Source organism: Pleurodeles waltl, chromosome 3_1, assembly GCF_031143425.1.
Source record: "Pleurodeles waltl isolate 20211129_DDA chromosome 3_1, aPleWal1.hap1.20221129, whole genome shotgun sequence".
NCBI lineage: Eukaryota > Metazoa > Chordata > Amphibia > Caudata > Salamandridae > Pleurodeles > Pleurodeles waltl.
Window position 1 is genome coordinate 1921458240 of NC_090440.1, and position 15478 is coordinate 1921473717.

The 15478-nt window shown below is 45.0% G+C and overlaps 1 protein-coding gene across 3 annotated transcripts in view; it reads right to left on the bottom strand.

Annotated features, from left to right (window-relative positions):
* SMG6 (SMG6 nonsense mediated mRNA decay factor) overlaps positions 1–15478 on the bottom strand; it is an 890340-nt gene that overhangs the window by 480911 nt on the left and 393951 nt on the right. The window contains exon 1 of one of the 3 annotated variants that reach the window (XM_069226153.1): positions 2074–2155. The exons of the other annotated variants lie outside the window; for them this stretch is intronic. Coding sequence (XP_069082254.1) covers positions 2074–2116 — 43 coding nt within the window. The 5' untranslated portion in view covers positions 2117–2155. Of the gene's footprint in view, positions 1–2073; positions 2156–15478 lie in introns of those variants that run through there. 3 annotated transcript variants of the gene reach the window in all.

The window sequence follows — 15478 nt, forward strand, 5'->3', positions numbered from 1 at the left end:
AGGCTGTCTAGTGTGTCTTTGTCCCTCCTGTGGAGCACAGCCTGTTTACTGTACTCTTCCATGAGTGCTCGATTTCCGTAAAGAAGCATTTGCTGTGTATTCAAAGAACCTAAGGGGCTCTGACTTCAAAGTGAGAGGATTTATGTGACAATCATGCCACAATGTTATGCTGGAGGAAGGATGTACAATGTTATTGTTTTCCAGCAAACAACAAGATTTAAATGTCTTTAAATGAACTGTGCATATATTTCAGAATATATCAGAATTAGGAAAGCACTAAAAAAAGAACTTTTTTGTAATTCTGAAGTGTGGTGGAAACATATTTTAATATGATCAAAACAATACGGTAGGTGATGCCATTGCCATAAATGATTGTTTGCGCGCTTTATATTTTTATCAGTAAAATTGTACATTTGTGCAAATCTAATGGTCATTTCAGTTGCAAATGTGTTGTCTGTAATAGCAGTGCACTACAAACCCTTCGACTCCACAATACTCTATTCCCCTCTAAGCTACGTTACTTTGCTCTAAGCCTCCCTGCTCTAAGTCACTCTACGCCACTCCACTCTCCTCTATGACACTCTGCTCCATGCCACTCTACTCTATGCCACTTCACTCTAGGCCACTCTATGCCACTCTACAACACCTCACTCTACAGCACTCCATATAACTTCACTCTACTCCACCCTACTACACTCTATGCTACTACACCACTCCACTCTACGACATTCCACGCCACTTTACTCTGACACTTCACTCTAGTACACTTTATTCCAGTCTGACACTCTACGCCACTCCACGGCACTGTGTGACCCTCTACTCATGACACTTTATTCTACAACACTCCACTCTATGCCACTCAACTTACTGACACTGTACTCCACTCTATGCCACTCAGCTCTACACCTCTCCACTCTACAACACTGTACTCCACTCTGTGCTTCTCCACTCTACACCACTCCACGACAGTCTCCTCTATGCCACTAACTGTTAGCCACGCTGAATAGCAGCAACACTGGTGTACAACATGGTTAAAACAAGTTGGGAAAGCCACGAGCTGTACATAGGCGAGGCCTATTGTCTTCGCCAATACTTGTTTCCTTTGCAGCTTACGTTAGTCCCTTCTGCTGCATAATATGGTTCTTCATTTTTCTTGAGGTCAGGGGTATGTATATATGTCAAAAGGGATCTTTAAGGCAGATGGATGGTGCTCCCCTTCGGGCTACGGTGTGGTTCCTCCGTGTAGATGCCAGGTTTAAAAGCAAAGTAGCTCAGGGGAGAGTGCATCCTACCTAGGGCACAAGCAGAAATAGATTTGTATTCAGCACAAGGCTCTACTCAAAGGAAGACTGTGCGCCAAACTTGCTAATGAGCATGTTGTTGAATGAGGGTTTTCTCACCAAAAGCGAGCCACACCAGCCACTGAGTATGAGGCACAATTAACGGTGTCATGTATCTTCCCAGAAGCGAACCATACAAGCTACTGAGCATGGGGCACAATAAGGCGTGCTATGTGTCTCACCAGAAGCGAAAAAATCCAGCCACCGGGCATGGGGCACAATGAAGTGTGCCCTGTGTCTCACCAGGGTCGAGCCACTGCCAGCTACTCAGCACTGGGCACAATGAGGCGTACTGTGTGTCTCACAAGCAGCAAACCATACCCGCTACTGTGCATGTGGCATAATGAAGCGTGCTGTGTGTCTCACGAGCAGAAAACCATTAAAGCTACTGAACATGTGGCACATTGAGACCTGCCTGTGTCTCACCAGGACCGAACCATACAGGCTACTGTGCATGTGGGACAATCAGGCGTGCCGTGTCTCTCCCCATGGGCGAACCATACTAGTTACGGAGCATCTGGCACAAGACGTGCCGTGTGTCTCCCCAGGGACGAGCCATGCCAGCCACTGACCACGTGGCAGCAGTGAAGCGCCGCCGCTTCCTCACCAGGAGCCCAGACTTCAGCGGCCTCCGCAGTGAGAGGGAAATGCAGCTCATACCATTCTATTCTTAAACACTTTTAAACTGCGAGCCTCGCAGTCCGAAGCTGTCTAATAAATGAATATGGGGTACCTGGGTCATCGGAAGTCGTCCTGATTCTCAGAGAACGCTGCATTCATGGAAAGGATAAACCAACTGTCGTCAAAGCTGTGCGAGAGCAGGAAGCGAGTCGTCCGGCATGGAACGGCCATGTGGCCGGATGTTATGGATTTCAGATTGATGCTGTCCGTCTTTCAGCGGCGACTCTCGCTGCGCAACACAGCGCAGGGCCCTTGTTATTTTAACTGTCAGCGCAGATAATGTACAGGAAGGAGGCTAAAGCAGGTTTTCAGTCCGGGAAACCACAGCCCTGGCCGCGGTGGAGCCAGCGACCACAGCATGGTACTAGTATGGGACAATGGGTGCGAGACTGTGCCATACACACCACAGAACAGGCAGGCATTCGGTGCCCAAGGTGCTGGAGGACCAGCATGGCACAGCAGGATACGAGAGATAACAGAGGGGCGAAGGCAAGGCCTAGTGAGCTCTGCAGGACATATGGTGTCACGGCACATGCCGTCTGGCATCTTGCATCACTCACGGGCTTGTGCCAAGCTATCAAGACACACACGTCTTTTATTTCATTTTTTTTACTTGCCGATCCGAGGTGGATAGTCGGATTTTAAGAAGTAGGAAAATGAAGTAGCGCGAAAGCCTCTTTCATTTGTAAAGCAGAATGGCTGCATGGGCCTCTAAAATCAAAGCTAAAATAAAAATAATAATAAATAAATGACTGCAAGGGGAGAGGAGGCAATAAAGTTGAGGGTGGGGATAGCGGGGGAGGAGATTTAAAAGAAGCACACAAGTGAGGGAGCAACAAGGAGGATGGGTTGGGGGGTTAGAACACAGGTGAGCGCAACAGAACGCGCATAACGAGGAAAGCACAGACCTGAGAAATTAACACAGACGGAAGGAAAGGCACACGAGGGAAGACAAGTAAAGGGGCTATGCTCCAGGGAAGGGTCAAACCGAAGGTCGACATGTCATCAAATAAGAAGCAAGCAAATAACAGTGACAATAAAGCCAACCAATGGTAAGCAATCGGCGAGTGTTGAACCCACTTTAACTTCTTGATATGCCATTTACAACCAGATAGTGCAAAGCAACAAACAGCTTGCGCTGTCTGGTAGGCTCGACCTAAAAAGAAGCATAGTTACTTACGGAGTATTTGAATGTTTGAGCCAATTCAGTTTTTCATCTAGATAATAGAGTAATCAGACAAAGAAATGTAAGACAAAGTCAGACTTTTGAGGTGAGTGAAAAAAATTAGTACTCACAAGAAATGGACTGCATATGCCAAAGAACATCTATTACTAACGACAAAAATTAATTACTTAAGAAAATACATTACTAATGTAACATAACTAATGCGGGTGCCAGGGTGAGGCAACTTCAGTTCAGAAAGGTACACAGGAGCTAAAACGAGTTGCGCTCAAAGGAGAAAGAAGTATTAAGAAAATAAACAAATAATCTTAAGTACCACGTCGTACAGAAGAATTCTCCAGGGGTAATGGGTATCAAGATGGAGCAGACTTACTTAAGTTAGGAAGGCGCGAGCAAGGAATTGAGTGGCAACACTGAGATAGACGTCCAAAGATCTGGGGGGTGATCATGCAAAAAGAGGTTCTTCACTACAGTATTTGAACCCGTTCTGTATCATTATACACTGGTAGTGAAGATACAGAATAAGAACACAAGCCATGGTGCTGAGAGGACATCAAGTTGTCTTTCAAATTCAGAAGCTATGGAGGATAACGGAGAGAGAACATGTTCGCAGTGGGGCAGATTTCTCCGTGCTTAAAAGTGGGTTCACTGAAACGTGTGCTTCAGAAGAGGGCAGCTATAGTTAGAGCAAGTCCCCGTCTTCCCAATCCAGTTTTCATAGCAGATATGAAACCAAGAAGGTCCTGGGGGCACAGAGGACTTGACTGCAGCCCCGGCATCGCAGTGAATGACGTGTTACTGGTTTACATTTTGCCACAAACTGATAACAGGGTCGTTCTAAGAAGCAATGGTAACGTCAATAGGTCTGGCACAGTCTTGGCCAATGTTTTCTTTTTTTTAGCCATGGTCTTTGTACACCTTTATGGTTGGAGGATCCACGGGGCCCCACCAACATAAAAGATAAACATGGTCTACTATCAAAAATATTTCCTGGTCTCAAAAAGCACAGTGTGGATGTAATCCTTGTGAAAGAGATGAATGCCATCCCTCACAGTGAAGCTAGCCAATGGCTCAAGTTGGCTGACCCACTGTTCCTTGCTAAATGCTGTAGTGAGTGGAAGAAAAATATGAATGACACAAAAACAGGCCAGTGGATGAAGTGGGCTGGCTAAAAACCCCTAAAGATAAATATACTGGCTAACGCCAAAAATCGCTGCACTTAACAAGTAAATTCACTCCTCACTGATACTGTATTTAATATGATGCTGCCTTTTGAAATTGCGTCTTCTGCTTAGGAAAACTAATATCCAGTAAAAGTTAAATCCAAGTAATATCAAAAATTTGTTCTAAAGTTTAAGCTGGTAACTTTGCCCCCAGTGACCTGGATTGGACACCCGCACAGGAACTTGACTGAAAATGCTGCAATCCTCTACAAATTAAAGTCCAATTTATTATTGAGTCCGGGACTTTGCAGACTCTTAAAACACCAACAAATGGCCAGTACTTTCCTCTTGGAAAGGTGGGAACTTTAAGTGTCACTTGCAGCAAAGAGTGCATAACCACCAAATATATGCCCAAGGTTGGCTACAGGTATTAGAACCAACAAGGTCATAGAAGGAGGAAAGTAGTAGCCTTCAAACTACCAACATCGGGAGAGCCTGCAAAAGTCTCTCAAAGAAGTGCTGTTTCTCTCACATGTCAACAAAGGTGTCTATGGTCCACACATCTATCCACGCAGACTTCTGTAACACATGCACAAAAATATGTCTTTTAGCACACACAAGTCTATGCAGGTGTCTTATTCACTCACTCGCTCTCCCTCCCTCCCGCCCCCCTTCTCGCTATCCCTCCCTCCAAGTGTCAAATCCAGTAGCTCAAACCGCAAGGGCAGTTTCTCCATTGGTGTTCTGGGGCTACGCCCCTCTTAACTTCCTACACGTTTACCTAGAAAAAATATTAAATAGACCGCTTTATTTAGAGCTACAATGTTATCTCCAATTTAAGCAATGTATTTACGTCTGGGCTGCCTATCTCAGGCTACCTCACTTGCCTCATTCTGAAGCAGGAGATGGAAGCCAGGGAATAAATCAACTTTCAATAATGTGACACAGCGCTCACCTTTCTAAAGCCATTCATTGCCACTGTACTGTATGGTGGTATCCACTGTAGGCCAGTGGTGCTGTCAGCGTCATGGTTTTGGGCAACGGACACTGTATCCCTACATGAGGCCAGCTGTCCGTCATTCACAGGTATAGCCCATATAGGTGTCAACCAGTGCCAAGAGGTCCAGGAGGATGACGACTGACATGTCTGCTTCGTCCGGAGTCACTAGGTTGTTATGCATGGTGGTGATGAGGGCAGTTTCCATGCTGCGGTTGGGTCTAAGACCAGACAACTGTCAAGGAGTTGGTGGTTGTTTAGGTGTTCAATGATGTGTATGTTGATGATTTCCTCTAAGAGCCAAGAGTGGTAGCAGGGATATCAGTCTGTAGTTGGTAAGCATTGAAGGGTTCACAGAGGGTTTCTTCAGCAATGGGAGAACAGTTGCATGTTTCCAAGCGTCTGGGAAGGCTGCAAAAGAGGTGGCTGTTTATAATGGGTGTGAGTATGGCGCAAATAGGCTGCGGTCCTCTGGACTAGGCATAGTGGGTGCAGGGGTCCAGTAGGGCCCCTAAGTGGATGAACTTCATGATGGCAGCAGTTTCTTCTGGGGTGATAATGGGCCATGTGGTTAGCCCTGGTTCTCTGGAACAGATTGGGAGGCATTTGGTGAAGTCTGTCACATCCAGTTGCAGGTTGCAGTTGCTGTAAATGCCTTTGATTTTACTGCTGAAGAATTGAGAGAGATTGTCGCAGTGAGGGGGGAGAAAGGGTCGGAGGCAGCGGTTGGTGAGGTGAAATCCATGACAATGGAGAAGATTTCTTTGCTCCTGTTGGTGTTAGCATCAATGTGGTCCGACAGAGCTGTGAGTTTGGTGGTCCGGATCATTTGATGGTAGCATCTCGGGGCAGATTTAAACTTGCTCCTGTCTGCATTGTCACTATAAGTGCTAAGTACTCCGTACAGTTAAATAGGACTACCCACGCCGTCCCAGGGTCCAAAGCAGTCACCCCACTTCATTTCCCTAAAACTAGTCAATCCAGAATGCACTGCAGTGTTCAAATTGTTGGGTTCCTCTTGGAGGTTTTTTAGAATAGACTCATCCATGACCTACATTCAAGCAACAGGCACGAAAGCACTTTGGTAGACATGCTGAACAAAAGTGCAAACAGAAGAGCCATACCCCAAAAGAATAAGGTGACTGCATTGTGCATCTGCTGCTACAGACATCCTCATGATCCACTGATTTTTCCTCACGTGCTAAAGTGATAAAACTGCTGTAACTGCCCCAGACCCAGTCCCTCAGGGGTAACACGTCTCTACCTGCCCCAACTCTCCAGGAGAGATGCGCGCTCCCTACCTCCCACCTCACGAAGGAGAAGAGGCTGCAACTTGCCCTCCACCATCAAACGGCGCCTCTCCCTGGGGAGAACTGGCAGCCAGTTCTGTTTATAGGGTAGGTGCTTGGTATACCCGTCCATATAACTTCCCAGGTAGGTCCTTGTGCGCCCAGCCCCACTTCATGTTTGCCCCGGCCTCTTGCCCATCCAGCTGCAGCAGCAGAGAAGAGGCTCGCCCTGACCTAGTGTCCCCGGGGCCAGAAAGGTGGTTTCTAGCAAAAACCCCTTCTATTAAGTTTTTCCAGTTTAGTATAATCTCGACTTCTTAAACATTCAACATCCTTGATTTTAAATCCCGCAATTGCCCAAGATCAGAAAAGCAGTCAGGTGAAACAGGCAATCAATATTATAAACCTTCATTAACACTTATCAGCCATTGGCTGCAGGTGCTACAGTAATAAAACTGTACGTGAGCAAGATAGAACAAAACCGACGTGTAGAGCGATTATACATATACATTTTAAGCTATAAAGACCATCAAGAGCAAAAGCCTACGTCTAGGGGGACAGGTGGGATGTTCCTTGATTCCAGAGGGGTCACGGGTTTCTTTGGGGAGAGAGGAGGATCAGAGTGGGAAATGGGATGGAAGAGGAAAAGCTGAACTAGCTAGTGAGAAAAAGAAGAGAATTATCAGGGAAAGGGAGCATGTGACATTGGATCGGCACACTTCAGGACCTGGCTGACGGCCATTCATCAAAATATGCCTTTAATGGGTATTCCGTGGCACAGCAAACTGTCCTTGGAAAATGCCAAATTAAGCTCACACAGGGATTAAGGAACCTATTATGCAATAGGGAGCAAGACCGCATCCTTTTTCAATGACACAGACACCTTGGGAATCTGGAGTTGGGAAGAGTTCAAGATACATGAGAAGATAAAGAAGCGAAGTGAGGTAGAAGAACTCTTGGCAAGATGGAGACAGCAAGAGATAAGTGTAAATGGGAAGGTAGTAAACCGGAAAAGGTAAAAAAAATACACTGGACGATGGAAACAGAAAGGAATAAGTTTACACGATAAGATGAAGACAGGGTTTGAACGAGAGTTATACATGGGAGTAATTAGGGAGAGAAAAGAGGCTCAATCAATGGGAAGATGGAAAGGAATACATAGGAGGAAGAAATAATGGGTACAAGAGTAAATAAGAAATGAACAAAGGCATAGAGAAGAAGGGGCAGGGCCTGGATAACAAAGAAATGGGAAGGAAAACTGGATAAAGGGCAGTAAGATTCAGAACGAGGAAGATAGACAGAGAATTCCGAGAGCAATGGAAATAGCACAGGAGAAAACAGAAAAAGAAAGAAAGACACAACACAGGGAGGGGGGAAAGGAAGTGATAGTGCAGAGAAGGAAGTGAGACAAGAGGAGCTCTGCGAGAATGGAGACAATATGGGACAGGATGGGGAGGTCAGAAAAACAATATGCCACAATGCCCTCCTGGCACTACTTCATCGCTGTCCAACGTCATCAGGAAACCAACCAACCCACCCACCCACCCCCACCTCCTTCAACTTTTCAACTTTTAGAGATCGAGCCACCAAAAGTTAGACACATTCCTGTGTAATGGGCTAAATCCCTCTTTCGAAATGCAAGGTCATGGCACCGGTCAGCGGAGATCTGGCACCAATGTCAGCAGAATCAGGCATCTCGTAGACCAGGGCCAAGCCCTGCAGTGGGACACTTGTGTGGTTTCCAGAAGTTTGTGTGACAAGCCAGATGAATACAATTAAAATTATAACTAGCTTAGCCCTTCTGAAAATGATGATTGCTGGGACACACACAATAAAACTAGGGTTCTGTAAAGAAAAGATAGTGAAATCAATTAAAAGCTTAAAAAAGGGTGACTGTGTTCCATTCTTTCATGTCTTAGCCTGCTGAAGACAATACATATGTCAGGTTCAGGCGTATTGAGTCAACTTATCACTTAATTATGTTTGCTATGTAAATGCTTTTAACTTATCTGTACTGGGTCTCAGACCTCACCCCAGAATAAATAATATCACATACACTCGGGATCCCGTTTACCCATCACTCAGGACTCAGAGTAAACTGACATCTCACTCAGTATCCCCCAGAATAAGGATGGCGAGGTTGTTTCTGCTTTAATTGACAAAAGGACTCCTAATAAAAGTTTGGTAAAACTATAGCAAAGGCAAATCGTAGTGAGCGGCCCGTAAAGACAACAGCACCTTGCCCTTATGAGGAGAGTCTCGGTCTTCTGATTGTTTGCTTGAAGATGTAGGGTGTGCATTCAAAATAAGAGAATCATGCCATCATAACTGGAAAATGATAACACTTCTACAATATGTGAAGTAATTCTTACCACAAGAAGCGGCAAAGAATGCCAGAAAATATGTCACACAAGGTAACAGGTCAGGGCTTATGATCAAACAAAGACCAGGCTTTGGGGAGCATCATTCAAGAAGAGTGCCCCACAACCTGATTCATAAAGAGCACATAGCAGCTTTAAATCTCATAGTGCATTTCTGCCTTATAGCCAAGGACTCTGCATGATCGAACTAAAATAACTAGACAGAACTCTGAAGTTTTCTTTACTCTCCCACAATTGTTGTAGTCTAGAAGTCAAGGTCTAACTGGTGGGGGGCACTGTAAACGTTGGCATTCAATATGAAGTACCCAAAGCTATAACCACCAAGGCCGGTGTTCAGTCAGATATTGTCTCAAAATAGTATAGATTAAAAGTACAACTAGTTTCATAAAACAGAATGATGAATTCAAGTGAAGACCAAATGTCTCTAGCTCATATGTAACAGAATTATCAGAGAGTTATGGGGTACTATTATTAGGACAGGAGTCCAGAACTGGTTGCTTTGGTTGTCCAAATGGAAATGGAAGCACCATCAGCGTGAGCAATCAGCATGAAAAGCGCTCCTTCTTTCAGCACCATGAAGTAATATCCCTGGTCTTGCTGTGGGGCGACTGTCTGGTCAGAGATAGAATGGTTTACTGACCAACCCCATTAAAATCCATGTAGTCTAACATGACAGGATCCTTCTTTTCACCAGTGTTTGGCGAGAATAGTCAAGAGTTGGAGTTTCAGCAACAGGGAGTCAAGTGCCAGATCCACACCATTACATTTGTTGGCCCCCTCCTTTAGGGGACCTAATGCCTACCTTGACCTTGCAAACACAAATCTTACCGAAGTGAAGCCATCAAGTCAGTAGAAGCCCAACAGCAAAGAAATATTAAAAACAAAATAGTAACTGCGACTGGTCCATCCCAAAATGTAGACAACTGAATGTCTCCTACTAGCTTCAACCACAGCTATCACGACCTCTGGGATCCAGGACTCCACAGAAAGCAAACAATTAGGACAGTGACTCAACAATTCTGAGATACTGGCTATTAAGCTTGCCTGATACCTCTAGCCCTGACAGCGACATCCCTGATACCACAAAGGTCAAAGTCTTGTGTTTATGCAATTAAGTGAACTATGGAAAGGACCAGGCCATCCTTCAAGGTTTAGCCCAAAACAAACTGGGAGTGAAAAGATTAGAATCTGCAAATCTTCTGAAGCTACAGGTTCTCAGGGTAAAATACACAAGAACTGAGGCAGAGTTTTTTTCTGCAGGTGCACCTAAGTAGTGGAATTCAAAACACATCGCTATCTGAATCCATCATAAGCTCCATGTTTTTCAGGAAGAACTTGAAAACGTTGTATTTAGATGGTGTTTACATCTAGAGCCACTTCTCGACTTTCATATATGTGGTCTGTTGTTAGCTCAAAGAAACCGTAGGGTGCTAGTTGTGCTTTAGGAGTACTGCTCTCTCTTGTTGTGATATTTGTCAACACCAATTACTGCATGCTCATTTGTCTTCAAAAGCTTACCGCAGGCCATGCTGCGTAAACTGTACCTCGTGGCCATAATGGTGCCTGATGGGTTTAATCTTCTGATCTTGTCGCACTTTGGTAAGTACCTGGAGGATGGGCTTGCCCTCATCATGAAATTGGCCAGATTCTTCCAGAGGCCTGCCACAAAAACCATAGCATTATAAGGGATCTTAAGCTTTGTTTGAATTTCATCCTAAATACCAAACACCAAGGAGGCTTCGGGTAGAAGTTGAAGTTCACTGGTAACAGGATGGATTCTTGGGGAGGAGGAGGATAGCACACATTACCCAAGATTCTCGGACCTGGAGGCGTTCATCTGACTCAATTCAATAAGAACAGAGGACCAGAACCCCTGCAGATGTTCTCAACGCTCATTCTCAAGGTGAGACTGTAGAGAAGGTCTTGATTAACTGTGTTTAAAACTGATGCAATATTGAGCAGGATAAGGAAATACAGGTCTAGGTTGTCTGTGATTGAGGCTCTCAAGATTAGTTGGAGAGCAGCCATCTATACTTTGTGTCCTGAAGCCACATTGGTAGTCTTAAAGGGCTTATCTTTTAATCGTTTCAATCTTCTTATGAAACTAATGACAACAACATTTTCAATTTTATTCTGCAGAATCGGCATGTCAGTGAAGGAGGTGTTAGGTTGCAACACTGACAGGGTCTTGGTTAGTCATCTTTATTATTGGTAGAATCTTTGTAGTCTTGAGTGTGTCAGAGGTTGCATTGGGTGATGCATGCATGGACGATGTACAAGATCTTCTGTGACAGACTTCAGAAATCATTTTGAGATATTGTCATCCTAGCAGAGAGTTGCATCCAGAAAACCGAGGAGTCTTGTGCGATCACTGATGTAGAAAGTGTTGAAACGGGTCCATCTGGTTTATTTGTGTGGTGGTAACGTGTGTGAAGTCTGGTGTTACTATGTCCAACATATTGCCTGATTCTAAGGAAATTCTCTATGAAAAAACACTGAAGCAAGTGTACTTTCAGAATAATATTCCACAGATATATCCGTTGTGAGGTTTGGGCAGTGTATGATTAGTCGGATGAGTGCTTCTTTTCTAGGATTTGCTAATTATGCTAAAGTAGTAGAATGCCCACCTCTTTTTGATAAGTTTCTTATGAAAGTTGATGAGTTTCTCTGTGTGAAATTCTTTTTGTACTGGTAGTGAGGTCATTTTTCTCTTACCATTTGATAGAATTCCTACTGCTACTTAGTGAGATCTTGGCCACACACAGTGTGAGGAGAGAGGCTTTTGAAGAGTGAGTTTTGAGTGGAGCGTGGCTGCCCACATTGTGGTCTGTAGGAGTCAGATTCCTGCACTGAATATGACACAGAAGATGTCAGCGACAATAGTGTCCATTGGGTCTTCTAAGAAGGAGACTGCAGAGTCTGTGTTGACCAGTATTAGCTGCATAATGTGCTCAAAGGGTTTTTGCTGTGTGAAGTGATGAGATTCATTCTAATGATGTTAGATGGATTGACTGAGTGTGGGTGGTTTTTATGGGTGAGTGTGATGATGAGGATAGTGCTTGTGGGTCAGATGCAATAGTTTCAATGTGTGTTAATGAGTAATTCTCTGGTTTCTGGTCCTTGACTTTGTCTAGGCCATAACAGGAGCAAACATGACAGTTATCTTTGTCTGCCCTTAGCAGGAGATGCTTAGATAAGGGGTGGCCCTAGGGTTTGGCAGGGTCTTGATTCTTCCCATTTTGTAATACTCTTTTGTTTAAGTCCAACATGCAGGTCTTACAAATGATGAGTTGCCATGTTTTTCTCACTGGTCTCCCTTTTCTTCACTTGTTCTGACAAACACTGTAGCATATTGCAACTTTAATACGATGCATTGGTGGATACAGTGGAATTCATAGAAACGAGTAGCACAAGAGACACCAGCAATCTGAATACCTGGGCTATATAGGACTCAAGAAACATGACTAGTAACCTGAAAAAGTAGGAGTGAAAAAGGCAAAAGAAGCAAGTGGAAGAAAATGTCACTCAGCCAAAAAAAACAAAAAAAACACCTTATGAAATCGGTACAAATAGAAAAAGGATTCTGGAGGGGGGAAACAGCATTTCCTGCTAGTTCAGAAATAGAAAGAAATGCCACAAAATAGAAAAACAACAAAATAACTATTTAGAATCCTAAAGGCCACTGCACAGGGAAGAGCTGCAATGACCAAAGGTAAAGCAAGGCCATCCAGGATGACTCTTCCAGTTCCAAATATCCACTAGGATTTCGAAGAAACGAGAGGTCCCTTCATTTCTCCAGTAGGTTCAAATATGGGCTGTAGCGCCTTACATAGTTACATTAGACTTTTTCAGATTTAAACTAAGCACAAATGGTGGGTGCCACCATTATGAACAACCCTAATTCTACGGTATGTCATGGGGATCCTTGCAATCCAAAATGGTGAAGGCAAGTACATATGCCTTTTACGTGGCTATAACCTTCCAGGTTAACAAATCACTTCAGATAAGGAAAATGCTCCATTCCTGAAGAAACTCAGACTCTGGATAATAACGATCCTTAAATTAAAGGACAATAAACTAATACTGCTTTTCTCTGGAAAAATGAGGAAATGGCCCGTCGAAAGCTTCAGGAGAACACTGAAGCAGGCAACTTTCTTAGGACGTGGCAGTCAATCGTTGGTTCCATAGACATACAGAGACCACCTTAAGTAAGGTGCAGACACAGAAACTGGACAGTGGAAACACTGCTTTCCTGCTAGTGGACGTCTTCAACCCACTCAGCAACACCTGGAGCAAAAAACTAAAGGCAGACAGGATACATGTTCTGAAAGAAATGAAAACTTGTATCTAGATAGAAGCGTCATCTGCTCAAGAAATGCTATTCTATGGGGATCCCACTGAGATCTTATTTGTTCCACCGCCTTTTTAAACATATATGCTAATCTCTTTATGACCACTTGCTGACTTACCAAATTTCACAACTATGCAGATTACATCGAAGTAGTGTTCAATCTACCCAAACCAGACTGCACGACCAAAGGCCAGGTGGCTGAAGAGCTTAGAATCCTTCAGAAAACAATGACACCAATCATCTCCGTGTGAAAAGAAACAAGTTTCTGGTTCTGAACTTTCAGCCATATAAGCAAACTAACCTAACATAATCTCATGGTAGGTGAGTGTGTTATTAGACCAAAGTGCAATGTCAACAAGACGCTGGCTATCTGGTATGCACTGTGTCTCTGGATAGTCATATTAATAGAGTGGTATTGACAGTTTACTAGCAGCTGAAATTAATGAGACAAATTACACTCTGCTAAATAAGCAACATTAGCACCGCTATCAACGAAGCCGTCATTAGCACAAAAATGTAACTGTATTGCAATGTCCTATGTGCAGAGGCCTCTAGAAGTATTCTTAATGAAAGTAGGGCTTGATGAACTCTACAAATAGGGTAATACTACACACCCAGTAACCACGTCTGCTCCCTCCACAGACAGCAGCTGGTGGAATATGGAACTTGGTTTAAGTTGCTTATCATGTTTCACAAAGATGGTGTGCGCCCAGAGTATCTGCAAGGCCGCTTATAGGTTCCACACCTGGCCAGAAAGACGACATCAAGTGACAAGCTCTTCCTTGAACAATGTAAAATGCACACACTCGAGCTGGGAGCCGGCACTACACCCACAAAGCTAATTGTGTGTGCACAGAGGTCCTGGGTGAACTGTGCCCATGTCCAAACCTGTTGCCCTTTACAAAGGCATGTTTGTTTCAAGCTGAAAGGAAGCTGTATTCCTATTTCTCTTTGATACCCACGGGTAGCCATTGAAGTACTCTGTAAATAAATGTAAAAAAATGTATGACGACAATCACCCCCATTAACTGGCAGTGTCCTCACCCCTTCCCTCGGCGCCCAGAATCCGGCCCCTTTGCCCTCCTTTAGCTCCCACACTCCCACCGCCCACCTTCTCGTGTTCAGAACGTAACTCGGTACTCGTGCTTCACCCTAGTCCCGTCTGCCCTCAGTGTCAGGACTAGGGCAGGGTGTCTGGCCACCTGCACACCAACGATGTTTTTCTCATGACTCAGTCAGCTAAGACCTATGCCGAACTGAATAACCTACCAGGCATTGGCGAAGCGCCTGCGAGAAGCGGGCAGTAGGCAGCCAAGACGCACAGATAGAGACGGCTGCTCGATAAAGTGGAGTCTGCTGTAAGACCAGACTGGCACGTATGCGCGGATCAAACGACGGAAAACACACAGACAGCAGATCTGCTGAGGGCAGCCCCCTCCACTGACCCAGAGGAAGTCCACGTGAGCGGGCGGGGGGCTGACTCACATCATCTTACTCACTCGCATTATCAGCACAAACAATATCCTCGTCTGTTATCTGACGCTTCCCAACTTTAGGACTGAGTCACACCATGCACATGGGAAACAACAGGGGTTACCAACAAACACCGTTTCGGCATCTGCAAACTGGATATATCTGGGAATACACAAGGGGCACCGAACTAGCAACATCGATCTGTGGGTCTGAAGGGGCCATGGACTGCATCCATCTGGCAGGCTGTTAGGGACAAAACAGGCATCGGCAGGACCAAGTTCCGCATCCATCTGAAAGGATACAAGGGCCAAGGCAAGCGGTGGCTCTGCAGACAAGGACTGGATCCATCTGGCAGACTGCAGGGCCCAAGACAAGCGCCTGGTCTGCAGACCAAGGACTGCATCCATGTGGGAGGTTGGAGGGGCCAAGAAAGGCACCATGCCGACAGTACAAGAACTGGATCCACCTGAAAGGTTACAAGGGCCAAGACAAGCACCGGGTCTGCAGACCAAGGACTGGATCCACCTGGCAGGTTGCAGGGGCCAAGACAGGCACCAGATCTGCAGACTCAGGACTACATCCATCTGGGAGTTTGCAGGGGCCAAGACAGGCACCAGGTC